General features: G+C 39.1%; 1 protein-coding gene across 1 annotated transcript in view; it reads left to right on the forward strand.

The window, feature by feature from the left end:
* Nucleotides 1–18,318, forward strand: part of LOC124595263 — a 43,919-nt gene extending 25,601 nt beyond the window's left edge. Inside the window, exons 2-3 of the mRNA XM_047133928.1 lie at nucleotides 7,759–7,816; nucleotides 14,629–18,318. Coding sequence (XP_046989884.1) covers nucleotides 7,759–7,816; nucleotides 14,629–14,810 — 240 coding nt within the window. The 3' untranslated portion in view covers nucleotides 14,811–18,318. The remainder of the gene's footprint in view (nucleotides 1–7,758; nucleotides 7,817–14,628) is intronic.
* Nucleotides 18,319–22,025: the final 3,707 nt, after the last annotated feature.

Here is a 22,025-nt window from a genome sequence, read left to right on the forward strand (position 1 = left end):
GGGAAAGAGATATAAACGGATTGAGTGCCAAATGGGAGGAACAAAGTTAGAACAGGTGGACGGTTTCAAGTACTTAGGATGCATATTCTCACAGGATGGCAACATAGTGAAAGAACTGGAAGTGAGGTGTAGCAAAGCTAATGCAGCGAGCGCTCAGCTACGATCTACTCTCTTCTGCAAGAAGGAAGTCAGTACCAAGACTAAGTTATCTGTGCACCGTTCAATCTTTCGACCAACTTTGTTGTATGGGAGTGAAAGCTGGGTGGATTCAGGTTACCTTATCAACAAGGTTGAGGTTACGGATATGAAAGTAGATAGGATGATTGCAGGTACTAGTAGATGGGAACAATGGCAGGATGGTGTCCACAATGAGGATATTAAAGAAAAACTGGGAATGAACTCTATAGATGTAGCAGTCAGGGCGAACAGGCTTAGATGGTGGGGTCATGTGACATGCATGGGAGAAGCAAGGCTACCCAAGAGACTCATGGGTTCAGCAGTAGAGGGTAGGAGGAGCCGGGGCAGACCAAGGAGAAGGTACCTGGATTCGGTTAAGAATGATTTTGAAGTAATAGGTTTAACATCAGAAGAGGCACCAATGTTATCACTGAAAAGGGGATCATGGAGGAATTTTATATGGGAGGCTATGCTCCAGACTGAACGCTGAAAGGCATAATCAGTCTTAAATGATGATGATGATGATGATGATGTGCACTCGCTGTCTAGACTCCAGCCACTGCGGTGGGGTCCAGCCAGCTAACGCACATAACAGCAAAACTCACAGCACATGAAAAGAAGTACTGGGTTGGTCGCTGAAATAATGTGCATAAAATAGAAAAAAGTCGGTTGTGTACCTGCAAGCACACCGTGTTATCTTGGAAGGAAAGTCGTCGACAGAAGTAAAAGTAACTTCAGACGAGCCCCAGGGGTCTGTGCTAGGAGCCCTGTTATTCAAACTGATTACAATTTTGACAATTTGTTTTAAATCTTCATAAACGTAAATGCGTTAGCTGCGGAAACATTCGACTCCAACAAACAACTGGGCGTAACACTTAGTAGGGATGTAGAATGGAATGATCAAATAGGTTCGGTCGTAGGTAAGGTAGGTGGCAGACTTTGGTGCATTCGCGGAATACAAGGGAAATGCAGACAGTATACAATGGAGATTCATTATAAATAACCTGATCCCATTTTGGAATATTGCTCAAGTGTGTGGCATACATACCAAATAGGACTAACACAGAAGGGTGACACGAATGGCCCCAGGTTTGTTTGTACGTGAGAGTGATACAGATATGCTGAAATGGCACTCTTGAAGATAGTTGTAAAGCACCCAGACAAAACCTACTTACAAAGCTCCAAGAACTGGCTCTAAATGTTGACTCTAGGAATATAAGACAACCCCCTCGCATAAGGATCATGAGGATAAGATTAGATTAATTACAGAGGCATTTAAACAATCATTCTTCCCACACTCCATACGTGAATGGAACGGGAAAAAACCCTAAACATGTGGTACCATTCTAAGTACCCATTGTCATGAACTTCGCAGTGGTTTGCATTGCATATACGTAGATGCAGATGCACTGTAATGCTGAAGACAAATTTCGGATTAAGCGCAGCAATACTTAACTCTGAGATTAAGCACAGATTACTACACTATGTTGCGAGCCAACCGCATGAAATGGGGATCTTAACTTTCTACTTTAAGGAATTTACTCTGGCTTGCTGGGACCAAAAATGTAACGTGATCCGCCATTTTATCGTTACATATGAAATGACGTAGTTTCAGAGACTTTACTGGTCTCATACAGATACGATTTTATGTATATAGACTGAAGTGGCAAGTGAAAATTTGTACCAAGAACGGAACTCGAACCTGGATCTCTTGCTTACGAGGAAGTTGTGTTAGCCACTAAACCACCATGGCACAGCGGTTCACACAACTGCACGGTTTACCCTCGCATGTCTTGTTCCTCCACCACTGCACTAAGGCGTCTTAGTGTCTAACACGCCTGCCTAGTAAGTGGAAGACCCAGGTTTGATACCCAACCCTGGTACAAATTTTCACCCACCACTTCACTCTATATACATAAAATCATATCTGTATGAAACCAGTAAAGTCTCTGAAACTATGTCATTTCGTTTGTATAAGTACCTGCTTCTGGGTTTCGGGCCGGATCCCCCATTTACGTTCGATGCTGAGGTTCTATTTCAGAACATGGAGGGCCTACGCAATTCTGTTCGTGTGTAAGGGGGAGTTTAAAGTAGACTGGCGCAGCAGTGCGAATCTGGATCGAGGAGAGAGCCATACCAGGGTAATCCGTGCAGTTGTGTGAATCGCTGTGCCAAGGCAGCTTAGTGCCTACCTAGTAAGCAGGAGAGCCTGGTTCGATTCCTGAACTGGGTACAAATTTTCGCAGCCGCTTCAGTCTGTACACATAAAATTTTATGAATGCTCGTTCACTAAGCGTGCAGGGTAGTACTGAATTCTGACATGATTGTGAAACATTTAAGCCCTATGATTTAAACAGACTGAACCAAACAAAATAAACTATCCGGAATGACCACGTAGTAACGAAGTTACTTCAGCATGCGTTCTTAGCAAGACAATTTTTAAACGTGTTTGGTATACACAGTGGTGACAAAAGTCACGGGATAGTGATATGCACGCACACAGAGTAGTATCGCGTACAGAAGGCATAAAACGGCAGGGCATTGGCGGAGATGTCATTTGTAGTCAGGTTATTCAAGTGAAAAGGTTTCCGACGTGATTATGGACGGAAGACGGGAATTAACAGACTATGAACGCGGAATGGTAGTTGGAGTTAGACACATAGGACATTCCGTTTCTGAAATGGTTAGGGATTTCAGTATTCCGAGACCCACAAAGGCAATTGTGTGCCGAGAAAACCAAATTTCTGGTATTACCACTCACCATGGAAAACACGGTGGCCGACAGCCTTCAGTTAACTACCGAGAGCAGTGGCGTTTGTGTAGAGTTTCAGTGCTAACAGACAACCAACACTGTTTGAAACAAAGAACAAATCAATATTTGACGTACGACCAACGTGTGCGTTATGACAGTGCGGCGAAATTTGGCTACGGCAGCAGACGACGGACGCGAGAGTCTTCGCATACAGTATGAATTCTCCTGCAGCGCTTGTGACCACATCGGCTGGAACCTAGATGACAGAAAAAACGTAGCCTGGTCAGAAAACCCTAGATTTCAGTTGGTAAGAGCTAATGGTAGGGTTTGAGAGCGGTGCATACCCAATGAAGGCATGGACCCAATTGGACAACAAGGCACTGTGCAAGGTAATTGTGCTTCCATGTTGATGGGGGCTGTGTTCACGTGGAATGGACTGAGTCTTGTGGTCCAACTGAACCCATCACTGACTGGAAATGGTTATGTTCCGCTGCTTGGAGACCATTTGCAGTCATTCATGGACTTCATGTTCCTAAACAATGACGGATTTTTTTTATGACATTGCGCCATGTCACTGGGCCAAAGTTGTTCACAATTGGATTGGAGAACATTCTGCACAATTCTAGCGAATTATTAGGCCACCCAGATCACCTGACATGAATTCCACTAACATTTATGGGACATAATCGAGAGGTCAGTTTGTGCACGGATTGTGCACCAGCAACACTTTTGCAATTAAGGACGGCTATATAGGCAGCGTGGCTAAGTATTTCTACAGGGAACTTCCAGCAACTTGTTAAGTCCATGCCGTGTTGAGCTGCTGCACTACACGGAGCAAAATGGGATCTGGCATTATATTAGGAGGTATCCTATGACTTTTATCACCTCGGTGTATAAAAGAATGGGATTCTGAATAATCTTAGTGGACTAGAGATTTAGCATTCAAGAATCCGGTTAATTAGTGACATTATTTAGCACTGAACAGGACACTATCAGGACAACTCATTGTCAAGTTGTAATAGCAATAGTCCCATACTTACAGGGCTATTACAAATGATTGAAGCGATTTCAGAAATTAACTGTAGCTCCATTCATTGACATAAGGTCACGACACACTACAGATACGTAGAAAAACTCATAAAGTTTTGTTCGGCTGAAGCTGCACGTCAGGTTTCTGCCGCCAGAGCGCTCGAGAGCGCAGTGAGACAAAATGGCGACAGGAGCCGAGAAAGCGTATGTCGTGCTTGAAATGCACTCACATCAGTCAGTCATAACAGTGCAACGACACTTCAGGACGAACTTCAACAAAGATCCACCAACTGCTAACTCCATTCGGCGATGGTATGCGCAGTTTAAAGCTTCTGGATGCCTCTGTAAGGGGAAATCAACGGGTCGGCCTGCAGTGAGTGAAGAAACGGTTGAACGCGTGCAGGCAAGTTTCATGCGTAGCCCGCGGAAGTCGACGAATAAAGCAAGCAGGGAGCTAAACGTACCACAGGATGGTGACCCACCGCACTTCCATCATGATGTTCGGCATTTCTTAAACAGGAGATTGGAAAACCAATGGATCGGTCGTGGTGGAGATCATGATCAGCAATTCATGTCATGGCCTCCACGCTCTGCTGACTTAACCCCATGCAATTTCTTTCTGTGGGGTTATGTGAAAGATTCAGTGTTTAAACCTCCTCTACCAAGAAACGTGCCAGAACTGCGAGCTCGCATCAACGATGCTTTCGAACTCATTGATGGGGACATGCTGCACCGAGTGTGGGAGGAACTTGATTATCAGCTTGATGTCTGCCGAATCACTAAAGGGGCACATATCGAACATTTGTGAATGCCTAAAAATACTTTTTGAGTTTTTTTATGCATGTGCAAAGCATTGTGAAAATATCTCAAATAATAAAGTTACTGTAGAGCTGTGAAATCGCTTCAATCATTTGTAATAACCCTGTATATATGAGGCAGGGGAATTAAGTGAATTTGTATGACAATCAGCACTGATAAGCCTCAGTGAAACATAAGGTTTATAATCTATTTAAGGATAGGTTTCTGCATCATACTCTACCTTCAGGTTGTCAGATCAACAGTGAAGCATAAGAGTGGGAAACTGTGACTACCACTGACAGTAAAACTTTGCAAGGATTCATTTAATGGGAAAATGGCTGCCAACTAAATAACATTGGTTGAAGACTACATGCTGCTCTGCACATGGTGTGAAATACAATACTAACTCACCATTATTATTATGATAAAATGAATTAATGCTACACACATGAAATTGAATTTGGTGATTTTAAATGGGGAGGATGGGTACAAGCCTAATGATACCTACATGAAGGATCTACACAAACAGATACAAGGTCCCCTAATAAACTGAATTTTTGACACCAAGCTTCACTCGATGTAACATATTTCACAGGCAAAAAGTTGTTTTAATATAAACATAGTCACTCCCTTTGCCTGAAGGTGCCACACATTTAAACAGATATTAACTCATAAAATCCAAGTCCACCTAGAATTACATCTCCAAATTTCAGTACAGCATCGATACTCACAAGCTCCTCTCAGCGGACTCTCAACTCACAATCTTTTTCTCCCTAAACTTGTCACAACCCTCAGCATCAGTCCTCTATGGATAGAGTGGCAAACTGACCAGTTGCCCACACCCACCATAAAGCATGAGATGTTAACCCAATTAGGGTTGGAAAAAACACAAGTATCTGTTGCCCTCTACTCTCTGAACAGAGAAGACTTAGAGAAGATTCTACCCAGCAGGCACAATTTTAAGAACAGTGTGAAAGTTCTGTTCTTCTGCTAAGATGTGATACTGCCAACTAAGTTTGAAAGGGAAGCTAAATGACATACCCCTGGTCTCCCAGAGGAGGACGAAAGGAAACCTCCACTGGCTAGCAGCTGTGCTGCCATGGAAATGGAAATGAGCATATGGCATAGTGGGCCAGGAGTCCCCCATTTTGGGAAGTTCGGCCACCAAGGGAAAGTACTTGTTTCCATTTCAGGATTTAGTAAAAGAAGGAGGCACATGGTTACCAATCTCAAATGACTGTAGAGAGAAATAAAATAAAGTTCCACAGCAATATTCCTCCAGGCATTGGCAGGAAGATGAATCACATAATCATTATTAATAAATAATACAGATGATATGTCAGTGAATGGCAACATTATGGAGGAGGTACAAAAATAATGTATGTCTTTCATCATTCCAATGCCTGAAGTGAAGCTTCCATAGAGACTCAAAGTTTGATATGAAAAATGAGGATCAAGGAAATTTTGTTAGGCCTTAGGTGCATGGTTCAAAAATGGTTCAAATGGCTCTGAGCACTATGGGACTTTAACTTCTAAGGTCATCAGTCCCCTAGAACTTAGAACTACTTAAACCTAACTAACCTAAGAATATCACACATATCCATGCCCGAGGCAGGACTCGAACCGGCGACCGTAGCAGACGCACAGTTCCAGACTGTAGCGCTTAGAACCGCTCCGCCACACCGGCCGGCTTTTGGTGCATGGGAATGTATACATGTTTATGGGGTTTTTTGACAGAACTCTAGGTCCAAAGTCAATGCTCTCAACTTTCATTTGTGACAAGTCATAAACTAGGTTACATTTAATTAATAAACTTATGTAATAAGTCTCAAAATGTTGCCAATGTTCCCCAGGTGAAGGACACAAGTCCACTCTTAAAATTATGAAAGTATGTATTCCAGGATTAATGAACAAATATATTACCTCCTTTTATGCACACATCACAGTGAGAGATAGTTGGCTGTACACAGATAGTTATTATTCTTATATACCATATACAAATTAAATAGGTAGGAGAGGAGGGTTGTGTACCTCTGCTACACACTTATAGTTTGTTCACAATGTCCTGACTGAAATTTCAGGAAGGTGTGAGGAGTGGAGGAAGCAAGCTCCACCTACTGGAGCCCAACACATTGGCAGCTACAGGGACTGTGGTAGTACAGGGAGAACAAGTTGCACTTTCCTGACAAAGTTCTGGCACTTCACGTGTGCTTACTGAGTTGGCACAGTACAACAAGGCAATCACTTCATAATGGCTACAGTACACATAGGTACTGTATTTTAGATCACTAATGTTGGCAGTAGACAGGCATAAAACTTTCATGGCCTCTAGTCTGCCACCTTCTACTGGCCTAAGTCAATCAGGAACTAGGAAGGACATTGCGAGCCAACTATACTGGTGCATGTGGGGACAGATGTATAAGTAGACTCTGTGACACATTGGAACACATATGGACTGATTACCATTTTTTGTGATTTGCAGTTCCTGAAAATCCCATCTGATAAGTAATGATCGATACCTATTTTAGTATAAATTATCAAAATTGAGTAAAGAATCCTTATTTTTGTACTGAGAATGTTAGCACAATGTTTCCCAGCCCTTTTGGTTAAGATTGCCTAAGAGTTATTCTATGGATGGTATACACTGTTCCTCCCTCATTCTGTATATCTCTGAAGGAAAGTGTGTAAAACTTGATTGTTCCACTATTAACCTATCAATTGTGACCACCATGCACCAAGAAACAACACTGAGCTTTGGAGGACAAATGTAAAAGTATCCTCTTTCTAATCATCTCAGTTTTAACTACAGCTGATCTCCCTAGTAAAATATTTTTTGAGTTGAACTCAAAACAAATGTGGTGAACTATACACCTTGAGTAATTTGCGTAAATAATATAATTTATATAATCCCATAAATTTTGAGTGCTGTCAGTTTCACAAGTGTCAATGCACTTAGGACATTCATTTGCTAACTGTTCGTTTAATTCACATGTATTTTACAGGAGTTAAGCTGGAGGGAAAAGAATTCAGAGGACACTATTTCCACTTCATCAGGGGAAGGTATGTGATATGTATCATACTCTTCCTTTCAGATCAACAACCTGAACAATTAAGTTCAAATGTCTTAAACATTTTGTGTCTGAAGCAGTTGCCAAATGTCTTCCTAAGACATTAATATAAATTTAGATATGTGCTGTTCATGATTGTTAAACTTTCACTAAGTCTAGTTAACACTTATATCTGTTCCTGCAGCTGCATTTTTGGTCCTTTGTTTCCTTTTTCAGTTTCTTTCTTATCTTGAAAAAAACTGTAATGACACTGTGTTCTGCTGTGGTGATGATTTTTTATGGGTGTTATTTGCCAGTATTTGATCTTGTTGTTGTACACAGCATGAGGCAAACAGTGCTGTACTATTAAATACACTACCAAATTCAGTATATCAGTATACGATACATGGCCTAAAATGTTATACACTTCATGGTACGCACACAGCAAAGACAGTTTGCTCTGATCTGTGTGCTCTGTAAGGGCCCATGGCAAGGGCAATGTTATGGCCAGAGCAGGTTGGAAAAGGCTAGTGTCCACTCTGTCTGCTTGCCTGGAGGGTCTAGTCTGAGATGTGGAGGAGGCTCTGCTGGCAGTGACTGAGCACACTGGGTGCACTCGGCTGCAAATCATTGCTCTTGTCAGTACGACTGATGCCTGCTGCCTGGATTCACAGACCGTCCTTAGTTCCTACAGGCAGCAGGCTGATTTGGTGAAGACAGTGGGTCATGCTCACAGAGTGAAAACATAGCTAACATTATGCAGCGTCGCTCCCACAAATGGCCATGGTCCTCTGGTTTGGAGGTAATAGGGAAGCTTGAAACAGAGGCTCAGACAATTCCTTGATCATCGTGGATGTGGATTTTGTGACCTCTGCTATTGTGTGGAGAAATGTATAGCCCCCTAGGTCAGGTGTGTGCACTACATGCAGGAAGCAGCTACCAGGGTACTGGAGTATGTGCAGCAGGCACATGTGGATTTCTTAGGATAGAGAAATCCCTCTACACACCTGACAAGACACATTCTAAGTGCATACAGAATAGCATTCATCATAGAAGATTGGAGATACAAAATGTTAATACTGTAGTAGCTAATAGCAAGAGCATCTATAGGAAGGTTCCGGAACTAGTCTCATTTATAGATAGTAAAAAATACCCACATAATACTAGGGACAAATAGTTGGATGAAACTGCATGTCAACAGCAATGAAATATGGACTCCAACTGGAATGTATATCATAAAAATTGAATGAATGCTGGTGGTAAAAGTATGTTTATAGCAATAAAAAATACAATAATATCTAATTAGATGAATACTGATTCAGAATGTGAAAAAATTTGAGTGCAGATAAGTGTTAAACACAGAACAAACTTGGCTCCTGGATGCCTTTATAGACTCCCTGCCTCAGCAGGAACACCTGAGGGGAAACTTGGAAAACATTTCATGTAATATTCCTGACCATGTGGAGATTTTAACTTATCTGCTATAGTCTAGGAGAGTCAAGTGATTAGGATTAGTAGTAGTCACAGAGAATCATTTGAAATTTCTCTAAGTACCTTACCCCAAAAATTATAATGAACAGTTAATTGGAGAACCAATTCATGAAAAAAAATCTTATACCTGCTGGTGGTAAAAAGACATGAACTTTTTGAATCAGCACAGAACATGGAATCAGTGATCATAAGTCCATTACAGTTTCACTGAATATGGCTGTAAACAGGAATACAAAGAATGGTAGGAAGATCTTTCTGTTTAACAAGGGTGACAAGAGACAAATTCCAGATTGCCTGACAAGCAAACACAAAAATTTCATTTCCAGCACTGAGTGTTCTGCATCAGTTGACGGATTTGAAGAGCATAATACAACATGCTTTAGACAGATACGTGCTGAGTAAAACTGTGAGGGCTGAAAAAGACTACCCATGCTTGGACAACCATGTTAGTAGTCATAATGGCATTGAAACAGGGGATGCCACAGAAAAGGTTGAACTACTAAAAGCCTTTCTACAAAACTATTTTACAGAGGAAGATCACATGGTAGTTACTCCTTTAAATCATTGCATAGGTGCAAATGACACATATCATACCAAGTGACCAAGGAATAGAAAAGCAGTTGAAATCACTTAGAAGAGGAAAGGCCACTGGACCTGACTGGATACCAGTTCATTCCTACACTCCTAACAGAAGTGAACCATAGGTCTCCAGAGGTGTGAAGCATTGCTAATGATTGGAAAAAGCTCAGGTCATTCCCCTTTTCAAGAAGGGATGTTGAACAGATGCACGGAATTATGGGCCTATACCTTTGACATTGATCTATTGTAGAACTTTGGAATATGTTTTATGCTCACATATTATGACATTTCTATAGATCAAACATCTCCTCTGTAGACATCAACATGGGTTTCATAAACAACAATCCTATGAAAGCCAGGTAGATGCTGTGTGACTGCAGAAGTAGCTACTTCCATAAAATATAGATGTACATACCAAAGCTGGAATGTTTTTAATTTTTAATTTTTGACTTGAGCATGTCTGCCCTAAACTTTGATTATTGCCTTCTCGCAAAGTTACTTCATTGCTTTTAAATTTTCATTCTGATGCAGACATCCTTAGAAGTGTCAAAACCTAGGTACATGTATTAAAAAAAATATTTGCCACCAGTTGCCACTGTTATTTCTCCATTGAAAGTTATTTATATTCATACAGAACACAACTTCAAAAACATTGACACAAGTAAATTTTGTGCCAACATCACACTTGTGAATTAATACTGAAAAATAGATCACTTTTAATTGTAACTGCATATAGTTCCTCACTGGAAAATTTTGAACTGTTTATGAGGAGTCTCCATTCCCTGCTACACTGTCAGTTAGGTAGTAGCAAGCATTAATAGTCTGTGGTGACTTCGGTGTAGATTTACTAAGGAATTTTGATAGGAAAAATGATGTGGAAATCTTATTTGGATTCTATAATTTGATCTCAATAATTAACTTTCCTATACAGGTGAATAAAGACAGCAGAACCCTAACTGATGGTATTTCCTTTGGTGACACTCAAAGTAAGAAAACAATTGTTAACCCATGATCTCGCTGATCACAAAGCAAAGTCAGTCAGGATAAATAAGACAGTGCCTTACAGTATAAATACTCCTCAGTGGAAATCAGAATAATTAATTACTACAGGACAAATATTTTCAAACATAGTTTAAAGAGATAACCTGGAATAAAATTTATAATGAATCAAATTTCAACATAAAATTAAATCTACTCCATGATAAATTCATATTATTATTTGAAATTAGCTTCCTGCATAAGCTAATCAGAGAGGACATTACACAATGTACAACACCATGGATCATTAGAGTGAGTAAAGTATCTTGTGAAAGGAAATGAGAAGTATATCTATTGGTGAAAACAAGAAGAGATCCTGTAGTAGTTGCACACTACAAAAACGTCTCAGAATTACTAAGAAAACTTATTAAAAATCAAGGAACATCTGTAAAATGTCAGAAATCAATTATTTCAACAACAGATGAAAGGCTATATAGAATATAGTGATATGAGAAACAGGGCAATCAGTAACAGAACAGGATAACATCACTATTGAGCTGAATGGAAAGGCTATAAATGGTGAGTCACAGGTACCAAATATATTTAATAATCATTTTTTTAAATATAGCAGAAAGTATAAGGACAAACAGTACAAGAGAAAAATCACAGCAGTATGTTGAAAAAGCAACTTTCACAAAATTCAGTCATATGAATATAACACAAACTTCTCCTTCTGGAATTAAGAAAATCATATATCCTCTAAAAATTAAAGCTCATCTGGATTTGATGGTGTTCCCAGTAGAGGACTAAAGATTTGTTCCCATATAATAAGCCTTGTCTTAGCTCAAATCTGTAATGTATCACTAACTCAAGGCATCTTTCCAGAGAGACTGAAATATGCCCTTGTTAAACCCCTCTTTAAGCAAGGTGTTAGAACAGATGTCAATAACTACTGAATGGTTTCACTACTGACATCATTTTCCAAATTTTTTGGGAAGGTGATGAATTCTAGAATAGCATCTCACCTGAGCAATTATGATATCCTCCGCAAATCACAGTTGGGATTTCAGAAGAGTTGCTCTTCTGAGAATGCCATTTACATGTTCAATCACCAAATATTGCGAGAATAAAATAACAAAATAGTGCCATTTGGAATTTCCTGCAGCCTATCTAAGGCATTTGACTGTGTGAATCACAATATTCTCATCTAATGTAATTGTACAGATAAAAAAAAAAAAAAAAAAAAAAATGTACTCACCAAGTGGCAGCAACAGACGTAAATAAGGTATAGATATGCAAGCTTTCGGAGCCAGTGGTTCCTTCTTCTGACAGAAGGGTTGAAAGATAAGGAGAAGGAGTGAAGGAAGAGGACTTGTGAGGTATAGGAAAGGGGTAGAGTTTGGAAAAGTAACCCAGAACCCCAGGTCAGGGGAGACTTGCAGGATGGGATGAGAAGGAAAGACTGATTGTTGGGGACTGTACTGCACGAGATCTGAAAACCTGAGAGCTGCAAGGTGGAAGTTAGGGTAATATGCAAGACAGATATTACTGCCAGAACATCATACATGAGTTAATAAGAGCAAAAAGCTAAGTGCATTGTTTATGATAGATATGGGAGGGTGAAGGCAAAAAATAGACAGACCAAGAGTCAAATATGTAGAAAACTAAGTTTCCCAAGGCTCAGCCTTACATCTACTACTGTTCCTCATATATTTAAATTATTTTCCATCTATTGTACAACAATCAGAATTAGTTCTTTTTACAGATGGCTCTAGTATTGTACTCAGTCCAAGAATACATGCAGCAACAGAAGAAATGGTAAACAAGGTTCTTAAACATATCATTCACTGGTTTTCTACAATTGGTCTCACCCTCCATTTTAAAAAACACAACCTATTCAGTTCTGCATATCTAGCGGTACTGCACCAATAAGTTTAACTCATGGTGAGAAAATAACAGTCAGGGTGGAAAATTCAAAATTGTTAGGTGCCCACACTGATGTGAATTTAAACTGGAAAAAGCACTTTTGGAACTCCTGAAACAACATAGTTCAGCCATATTTGCACTCAGAATCATTGAAAATCTTGGGGAGAGGCAAATCAGTAAGCTGACATATTTGTAGAAATCTGTTTAAGGTGTAGGGTGTCCTGACTATTGCTTCACAGTATGTTTATTCCCTCATAAAGTTTGTTGTAAATAATCCACTGCAGTTCAAAAGGAATCATGATGTGCATAACTGCAATACCAGAAGAAAAAATTACTTTCATACTCAACATTAATGTTATTTGTAGCACAAAAGGGATGCACATTGCCACAACTAAAATTTTTGACAAATTACCAAGCGATATAAAATGTCTGACAAACAGCAAAGTAAAATATTTAAACAAACTGAAGAAGTTTCTCCTTGACAACTCCTTTTATTCTATAGAAGAATTTCTGTTACTGTAATGTGTAAAAGGTGTTTGGTGAGAATTAGTAACTCACATATGTATAAGCAATAAAAAATAAAAAAATAAATAAATAAAAATAAAACAACTTAAAAATGTTCAGCATGTTTCCATATTTACAAATTAATTTGCAGTGTAAATGAAAATGACTCAGTCCATACTATTAAGATTTATTGCGCAAATGATCAATGGAAAATGAAAATAAATTACTAAGTTCTTTATAGCAATTTCACTAAGTTGTTATCAAGATATTATTTGAAAAGAGGGAATGGATGTTCATATCTCCTGGCTGGAAATTTATTTGGTGATCTGGGATAGCTTCAACATTTCTCTTACATCCAATATCCTGGCCAGAACCATCCATGGGGCTTCTAGCAACTATTCTTGTGTACCTAAGACCACCTTCCTCTTAAACTGTCCGATGTTATTATTCACATGACAGGTATAAATTTAAAAAATTCTATTATAAGAGATGCTTTATGATCATGTGATGTATGTGTGTACTGTGGTGATGATAAAGACAGTAGATGATTATTTCAGTGTTCACTGAAATCCATTAATTATTAAAATGTGCATTCAAATGACATGTATAAATTCAGTGTATCAAATAACATAATAATCAAACAGATAACAACAGTGTGCCATATGAGACCACTGTATTTTCTAATCAGCTTTTTGTGATGTTATAAGAATCATGCTAAAATGCATCGAATTCAAAAACCATTAGTACTTTGTCAGGAACAGAATCCCATAACAGCGATTTACATTATAAACATGCAGGCTATAGTTATTATTTATCATATACTATCATATTAATCACTGTTTGGTACTGAATATTCTCATAGCTATTTAACTAGTGTGATTTGGTCTCTCTGATTTTTAATTTCCTGATTGGGAGCTTTGTTAAATATTAATTCTTTACCCAGTAACATGCATTGGTGTTACATTTTCATTGTCTGATACTTATCAATTGTCTTCATATGCTTTACACACTGACTGTAACATGTTCAAATCAACAATAGTTTACAGAAACTCTGGGTGCACTTTGACATCATGCCCATGGCCCAACAGACATGACCACTTTTCCCAACAGCATACTTTGCTAAAAGTTCAACCTTGCTATGTTTCAATATCTAGTTTCAAATAGCCAGTATAGTCTGATATACAGATATTGACATTCAAGCCACAGCAGCAATTAACTCCAAATTTTTTTGTATAAAATCTAGTTAATATGCTCTCTGACAAAGTTAAAATGTTCTCTACTTGTTTAATTGCTTGATCTGCTACATCACAAGCTCAAATTCATTATTAAAATTTACTTATCTTACAGGTGTGTCAAATGATGAGATTTATGTAAGACCGGAAGTGCTACAACTGTTACGTCTTAGGAACAGACCCATAAAAAAACACTTCAATACTATGCCAGCATGGGTGCTAGGAAATGAACAAGAAAAATCATCAGTGGTAATTCTGCTGCCTGAAGGCTCAGCAGATAATGAACAGGTTTTCTGATGTTCAGATAGACAATGGAATTTGTTCTTTCAAACATTGTGCCAATCAAAATAAATAACAAGAACAACAGAAATTTACTGTACCTTAAAGAAATAATATGTGCCATTGAGCAGCTATATGTAATAGGAATAATGTACAGAGTAACGGAAATCAGACTGAAACTCCATATAATACATCATAGACTTCTGTTGTCAAACCTCATCACAGCTCTTCCAATCCACTTGTATGAGCTTTTGCTTCTGATTGGTTGAAAAGAATGAACTGACAACACTGATAAATTACATATCTAGTCTGACTGTAACTATTTTTGCAAGCAGTCATTGCTGTTTTCCTTCTTAGTTATTTATGAATTTCATGTACAAAGCATAGATTACAAGTGTGAATAACTTTTACACACATAAAAGTGAGTGAGTTAAAGATGCAGTCAAAATATGTTGTACGTGTGTTGAGTTGACTTCAATTCATTTTTAGCTGTGTTTCTCTGTCCTTCTAATAACCCATCATTTTCTTCGTTATTCATCCAGTTTCAGCAGTTGCTCCATTTCTGCTGACCTTGTTATCGGTTTCATGTGCATATTTCTCATGTAAGAAGAGAAATTTTGAATGAATGATCATGTGATACTGAGCAATAATCTAAGGAAGTGAACTAAGATTTTCTCTCATGTACCTTATCAAAGTTCTTATAGCCCTTGTCTTAAATTAGAAATCTTCATTGGTAATACCAGTTAATTCTCTTCTTTATGCTGGATAGTAATTATTATAAACAGCTGCATCTTCATTGTCATTATTTACTAAACAAGTAAGGATTTGTACTATCAATGCTTATAAATATGAAAAAACAGATATTGTTACCAGGGTTTGCTGCATTATACAATCATGGATTGGAAAAAGCTTATAAATGTTGTTGTACCTTACCATTCAGTTCTTAAATTGTAATGCATCTAACTGTACCTTCTATTTTTATTTCTCTAAAAAGTTTTCCACATATTAAGTAAAGTTTCTCACTTTGCCATCACAACTTGATCTCACCTTTCTCAATGTTTTTATTAATGTGGCTTTCTTACTTTCTGCCTTAATAACTTATTACAGGTACCTCTATAATTACAATTCCATTCACTTTGAGAAAAAATATGTTTGCATATCTTTGATCCTGCCTTATCTGATATGTTTACCAAAGCATGCCTTGCTGTAAAACAGAGCAGGTATAACTTTTGTGTGAGTGCAGTTTTTGCCTAGTTATAGTGGACTATAATGCAAGTTCCCTGATATTCACAAGCAATTTTCATCATTTATAGTCTCCAAATTATGACACTTACTTTTTTCTGTTCTAATGGAAGTATATACTTTTTTTCTGTGGCACTTGAAAGAAGCTTCTAAGAGAACTTCAATGACAGAGCATGTGTGGGACTTGGTCAAATATTATCAGAATAACAGCACTGCAAACCACTGTTCCACCACCAGTAGAAGAGGTTCCATCAACATCTCCCCTGTTATACTAAATGTAAGCAAACACAAAACTCAGGTATGGTTCTTGTGTTTACCTGAGTGAATGAAGCCCACCAGTCTGTGTTCTGCTGTTGTAGCAATCAGACAACTTGCTTGTAATACTATTGAGACACTCACATTGTGCACTGAGCATTGTTTATGGTGAACATTGTGAAACTGATACAGAAGCGGTGCAGTTGTACATTGAAGAGTGTCCAGATTGTGCCAAGCAGTCATGCTCTCTCTTTGTAAACGTTATAAATAAAGATCTAGAAACTTGTAGTGTGGAGAGTAAAATATGCCAAGGGAAAAGAAGAGCAACTGATGAAAGATATTAAACTAACATTTTAAAGGGGTAACACACAATGCAAATGTCACTAACTGGTAGTTCGGAAGTACAAGAGGTATCAATCAAATGTGCGTTCTGCGAACACTGCATTCCATCATATTTCGTCTTCTTCAAATTTCACTACATCTACAGCTTCATGGCAGTGGCTATCCAAATTTGATTACAGCCCTCTCAATGTTATCTACAAAAAGTGCAAAGTGAGGCGGCATATCTAAGCAAAATTTTGTTTAAGGAAGAAGCATCATTTGCAAACCGTAGGCAAGTCAGTCTTCACAAAGTCCACTAATCATCAGTTGAAAATCCATGCTGACTCAAAGAATGTTCTTGGTCTTTCAATATTTGGTGCATGCTTTTTAAAACCTGCAACACTGGTCTCTGTGTTATTGATGGAATTCTAAATACAATCAAGTAATGTGAGTTCCTAAGATATACTACTGCTGCAGTTATTGGAAAACATCCCACTGAACATAAGGCAGTCAGTGTGGTACCAACATGATGGATATCCGTCTCATTCCACACGTATGTTGACAGACCCTCTTAAGGGGACATTTGGAGAGCATTGGAACAGTTGTTCAGGAAATGTGAAATGGTCTGCAGACTCACCTAACTTAACACATCTACACCTTTACCTGTGGTGAGATTTAATGCAAGAAGTTTATTACAAAACACTGATGACTCCCAAAGAAATGAAATGCCTTGTAACGCATTGATTCCAGATGAAATTCAATGTGCAGGCTGTTTCACCAGAATCACTTCATAGTGTGCAGCAATGCTCAAGGAAACATTTTAAGCACATGGTATGATAGCCATGATAATACACATATAAACCATACCCTGAGTTCTGTCCTTGCTTACATTTGGGGTAATATGGTAGACATTCATGGAACCTCCTCCCCTGATGGTGAGACAGGTCCATGGTGCTGTTATCTTGTTACTGTTTGATCATATCCATGGAACCTCTTCCCCTGATGGTGAGACACATCCATGGTGCGGTTCTAGGAACTTCAGTCCAGAACTGCGTGACTGGTATGGTCGCAGGTTCAAATCCTGCCTCGGGCATGGATGTGTGTGATGTCCTTAGCTTAGTTAGATTAAAGTAGTTCAAAGTTCTAGGGGACTGATGACCTCAGATGTTAAGTCCCACAGTGCTCAGAGTCATTAGTTATCTTGATACTGTTTGATCATGTCCCATGAATGTTATGTCAATAAAAATTACTTGTGAATATTGGGAAATTCACTGTATTGTCTGCTATAACTTGAAAAAAATGTAGCGTCTCAATATATTTATTCATTCTGGACATATTTGTGATGGCCTGCCTTAGCTGCCTCAATCTATCTAGAGTAAGTTCTGTTGTAGGTGGTGTATAATTGCCTTACTCCAATCCATCAATAATGAATCTCGGTTGTGTGGATGAACCATATGGGTTCCTGTTGTGCTGCTAATGCAGTTGTGTGTTACACAGTAATAACAAGAAACACATAAATCCGATACCTGTCTGTTATTTTGATGATACACAACATTCACTAACATATTTATTAGTGGTGCTCCATACCACTCATATATAGTTTCATTCCACAACAAAATTCTCACAGCCTATTTTTCTGTTTTTAACTTTCTACCAATTTTTCTTGGTAGAAATATGTGTATAAAGAACACAAAATAAATAATCCTTTGTTATTTTTATTTTAAATAGCAGCAACATAAGATTACTTTTTGGAATTTGAAAGACCATATATATACCTCTAAGAAAATCCTGTATTCTTGTCACTAATAACACTTTTTGTTTCCAATTACTTTTGTATTTTATGATTAACAAACAAATAAATAAGTTTTTTAAAATTGTTTTTGCTTTGACTTCGTAATTCAGTTAGTAGCTGGTTGTTTACTTTCCATTTCTGGTTGATATTCAGTCATTTACTCACACCGTTCCATAGATCCCATACATAAAGAGAACCTTCAGGGATATAGAACAAGTCAGGATATATATTCACAAAAGATAAAATGTGCTTCATTTAGTGTGTGGCCATTAATGTCTACTTATGGCACAACAGATCATTATTGTTCATTTTAAATTGTGTAACGTAAGTCTTTGTGAGACTTAAACTGTTAGCTGTGAACAACTTGTAGGGGTGTTCAGATGGTATCTGGTCTGTTTCTGCTGAGTTTGAGTTTGGATTTATGCTTGTGTTATCATCAAACATTATAGCTTCTGCACTGCAATTCAGAGTCACTGAAAGATCATTTATGTAAATTAAACAAGAGGGAGACCAGTACTGATCCTTGCAGCATTTCATGAATTATGTTCTCACATTCTGACATTACTTTCAAGCCTATGTGGCACAATTGATAGGCATACTAGAGGCACTGTCCACTACATTTATGCAAAGCATCATCAAATCTTTACTGCCACCTCCATTTTGTGATCGATCGGACCTTACTTTCTGAGTAGCCCCCATACAGAGGCAGAAAAAGAAATTAGTACACCTAGAAAGGCAACGTTGATTCTGGTCTGATTATGGCATATGCTACCTGGGGGGATAGTAGATGTACTGATAATGATTTGAACATCATCCACCCACAGATAGTGTAGTGGCATAGCTACCAGTGAGCCTGTGTCTACTCTTTAATAGGGAATGCTCACAGCCAGAAAACTCAGTGTGGTGCACACGTCTGAAGCAATCAGGCAAACATGTCATGGAGATGCACTCATGTTCCCTTCAGCCAACTGCACAAGTTTGAAAGGGATTAAACTGTGGCCTTCTGAGTGATAAGATGGTCCTTTCAAAGAATTGCCACACAATTCGGACATGCTGTGTTAGATGTGCAATGATGCTGGTACCAGTAGCACATGAATGTTCTCACACCCATAGATGATAATTTGGATGCCTATGCAGCACAGATGCCCACCAGGATGATTGTGTTGTGAGGGCAGCAATGGCAGATTGTACAGCTATCACAGCACAGATAAGAGGGCTTGTGAACCCAGACATGTTGACACAAACTGTTGTGAACTGGTTATTGGCAGTGGAACTTGGTTCAAATGGCTCTGAGCACTATGGGACTTAACATCTCAGGTCATCAGTCCCCTAGAACTTAGAACTACTTAAACCTAACTAAACTAAGGACGTTACACACATCCATGCCCGAGGCAGGATTTGAACCTGTGACCATAGCAGTCCCGCGGTTCCGGACTGCAGCGCCTAGAACCACACGGCCACCGCCGGTGGCAGTGGAACTATGGGCGCACACACCTCTAGTCCTTCTTCGACTCATGCCACAGCATCGACATGCATAGCTTGACTGGTGCTGTCTGAGGATCACTCGAAGATGGCATGACATGCTGTAGTCTTCAGTGATGAAAGCAGAGAGGACTCTAGTAGGAGCCACAGTGAAATATTAACTCTTACCATATTTTGACATGGGCAGCAGCATGAACTACTAACCAACATACAGAAACTTGTGAGTGTGAATGAGCTACAAGCTGAAAACATACTCAAGCAAGACCTTGAAGTTTTTGTTCTATACTCGCATAATATTGACAGCTAAAGTAATGTCTGCACATGAGAGGGTGCTAGGTGCAAACCACATTACTGGCAGCTGTAGTGGAATAGTCTGATAAAGCCTTCATGCTATCAACACATAAGTATTGTATGCATTATTTCAGACAAGCTTAATGGTACATCCATACCAATGCAAACAAAATACTATTCAAACAATAAACAAGTGTTTATATTTGGTGAAAAATAAACATTTTGTTTTGAACTAGCATTTACAAAACAGTGATTAAAACATTCAAATATCATGCACAGGAAGAAACAGCTCTTCTTTTCTAATATTAAGAATTCCCAGTCTCAAACAAAATATTCTCTAATTATGTCTAATCATGCAGCAGTTCAAAACAGAATCTAGGATTTATTGGACATTTGTTGAATCTTTATGCATGACCTGACCAGGGTAATTTCTGCTTGTCTTCATTATGGCGGCATTTTGGTTCCCACTCTTTCAGAATAAATGTTTTCTAATGGACAATCTTTCTCACATTTCTTCGAATTTTCATTGGGGGAAATAGTTCCCATATCATTTTTTATTCTACATTCATACAGCTCCATTTTACTCACTGAGTATTCTTTGTACAGGTAAAGTGAATTGAAAAGTAGCATTTCTCAAACAAAGGAAAATCCAGGATGACCCCAACCTTATAATCCTACGTGCTGACAAAGGCTCCACTACTGTTGTTTTGAGCAGCAAGGATTACTTGGCAGATGGACTCGACCAGCTGTCGGATTCATCCACCTACAAACCTGCCACAGTGACCTCATTTCAGAAATCCAGCAGGATCTCCAGTCTCTACTCAAATCCTTAGGCCCGTCCCAGAACCTCTCCCCAATGTCCATCTCTCTCTGACCCCTACCATCAACACCTACAGCCTATTACCAGCAACCTATCCTCGTGCATGAAACATACCAATCATTTCCTACACCAACTCTCTACAGTTCCTGTCCTGTTACCACAGCACCCTGCCCATCACTACTGATTCACCTCCCTTTATACTAACAGCCCTGATGCCCATGGCCTTACCACTATTGAACAATACCTTTCTCAACACCTGATGAATTCCAAACCAACCACCTCCTTCCTAGTTGTCATGACCAACTATATCCTCACCCACAACTACTTCTCCTTTGAAGGCATTACCTACAAACAAATCTGGAGTATGTCTATGGGCACCCACATGGCACCATCCTATACTAACCTTTTCATGGCCCATCTAGAGGAATCCTTCCTAAACACCCAGAATCCCAAACTCCTCATCTTCATCATCGGGATCGAGGGCAAGGGCACCCCATCCACATTCCTCCAGAAACTCGACACTTTCTCCCCCATTCACTTCCCCTCGCCCTAGTCAACCCACCAAGCCAATTCTCTCAATGTTGACGTCCACCTCAAAGATGACTATATCAGTACCTCTGTCTATATCAAACCTACCAACCACCAGCAATACTTCCACTTTGACAGCTGCCACCCATTCAATACCAACAAGTTCCTTCCATACAGCCTAGCCACCAATGGCTGTTGCATCTGTAGAGATGAAGGGTCTCTCTTTAAATATACTGAGAGTCTCACTGAGAAATGTCCTGCCCACTATCCTCCCATCTCCTCCCACAATGGTATTCTGCCACTCATCAAACTGACATAATATCCTTGTTCATCCCTACACAACCCCCGCTCCTAACCCCTTGCCTCATCACTCATATCCCTCCAGCCCTGTCTCCTATCCCATCAAAGGAAGGGCTATCTGTAAAACCAGTCATGTGATTACAAGCTAAGCTGCAAACACTGTGCTGCATTCTACATCTGCATGACAACCAACAAGCTGTCT

The sequence above is a fragment of the Schistocerca americana genome, chromosome 2 (genome assembly GCF_021461395.2).
Source record: "Schistocerca americana isolate TAMUIC-IGC-003095 chromosome 2, iqSchAmer2.1, whole genome shotgun sequence".
In the NCBI taxonomy this organism is placed as follows: domain Eukaryota; kingdom Metazoa; phylum Arthropoda; class Insecta; order Orthoptera; family Acrididae; genus Schistocerca; species Schistocerca americana.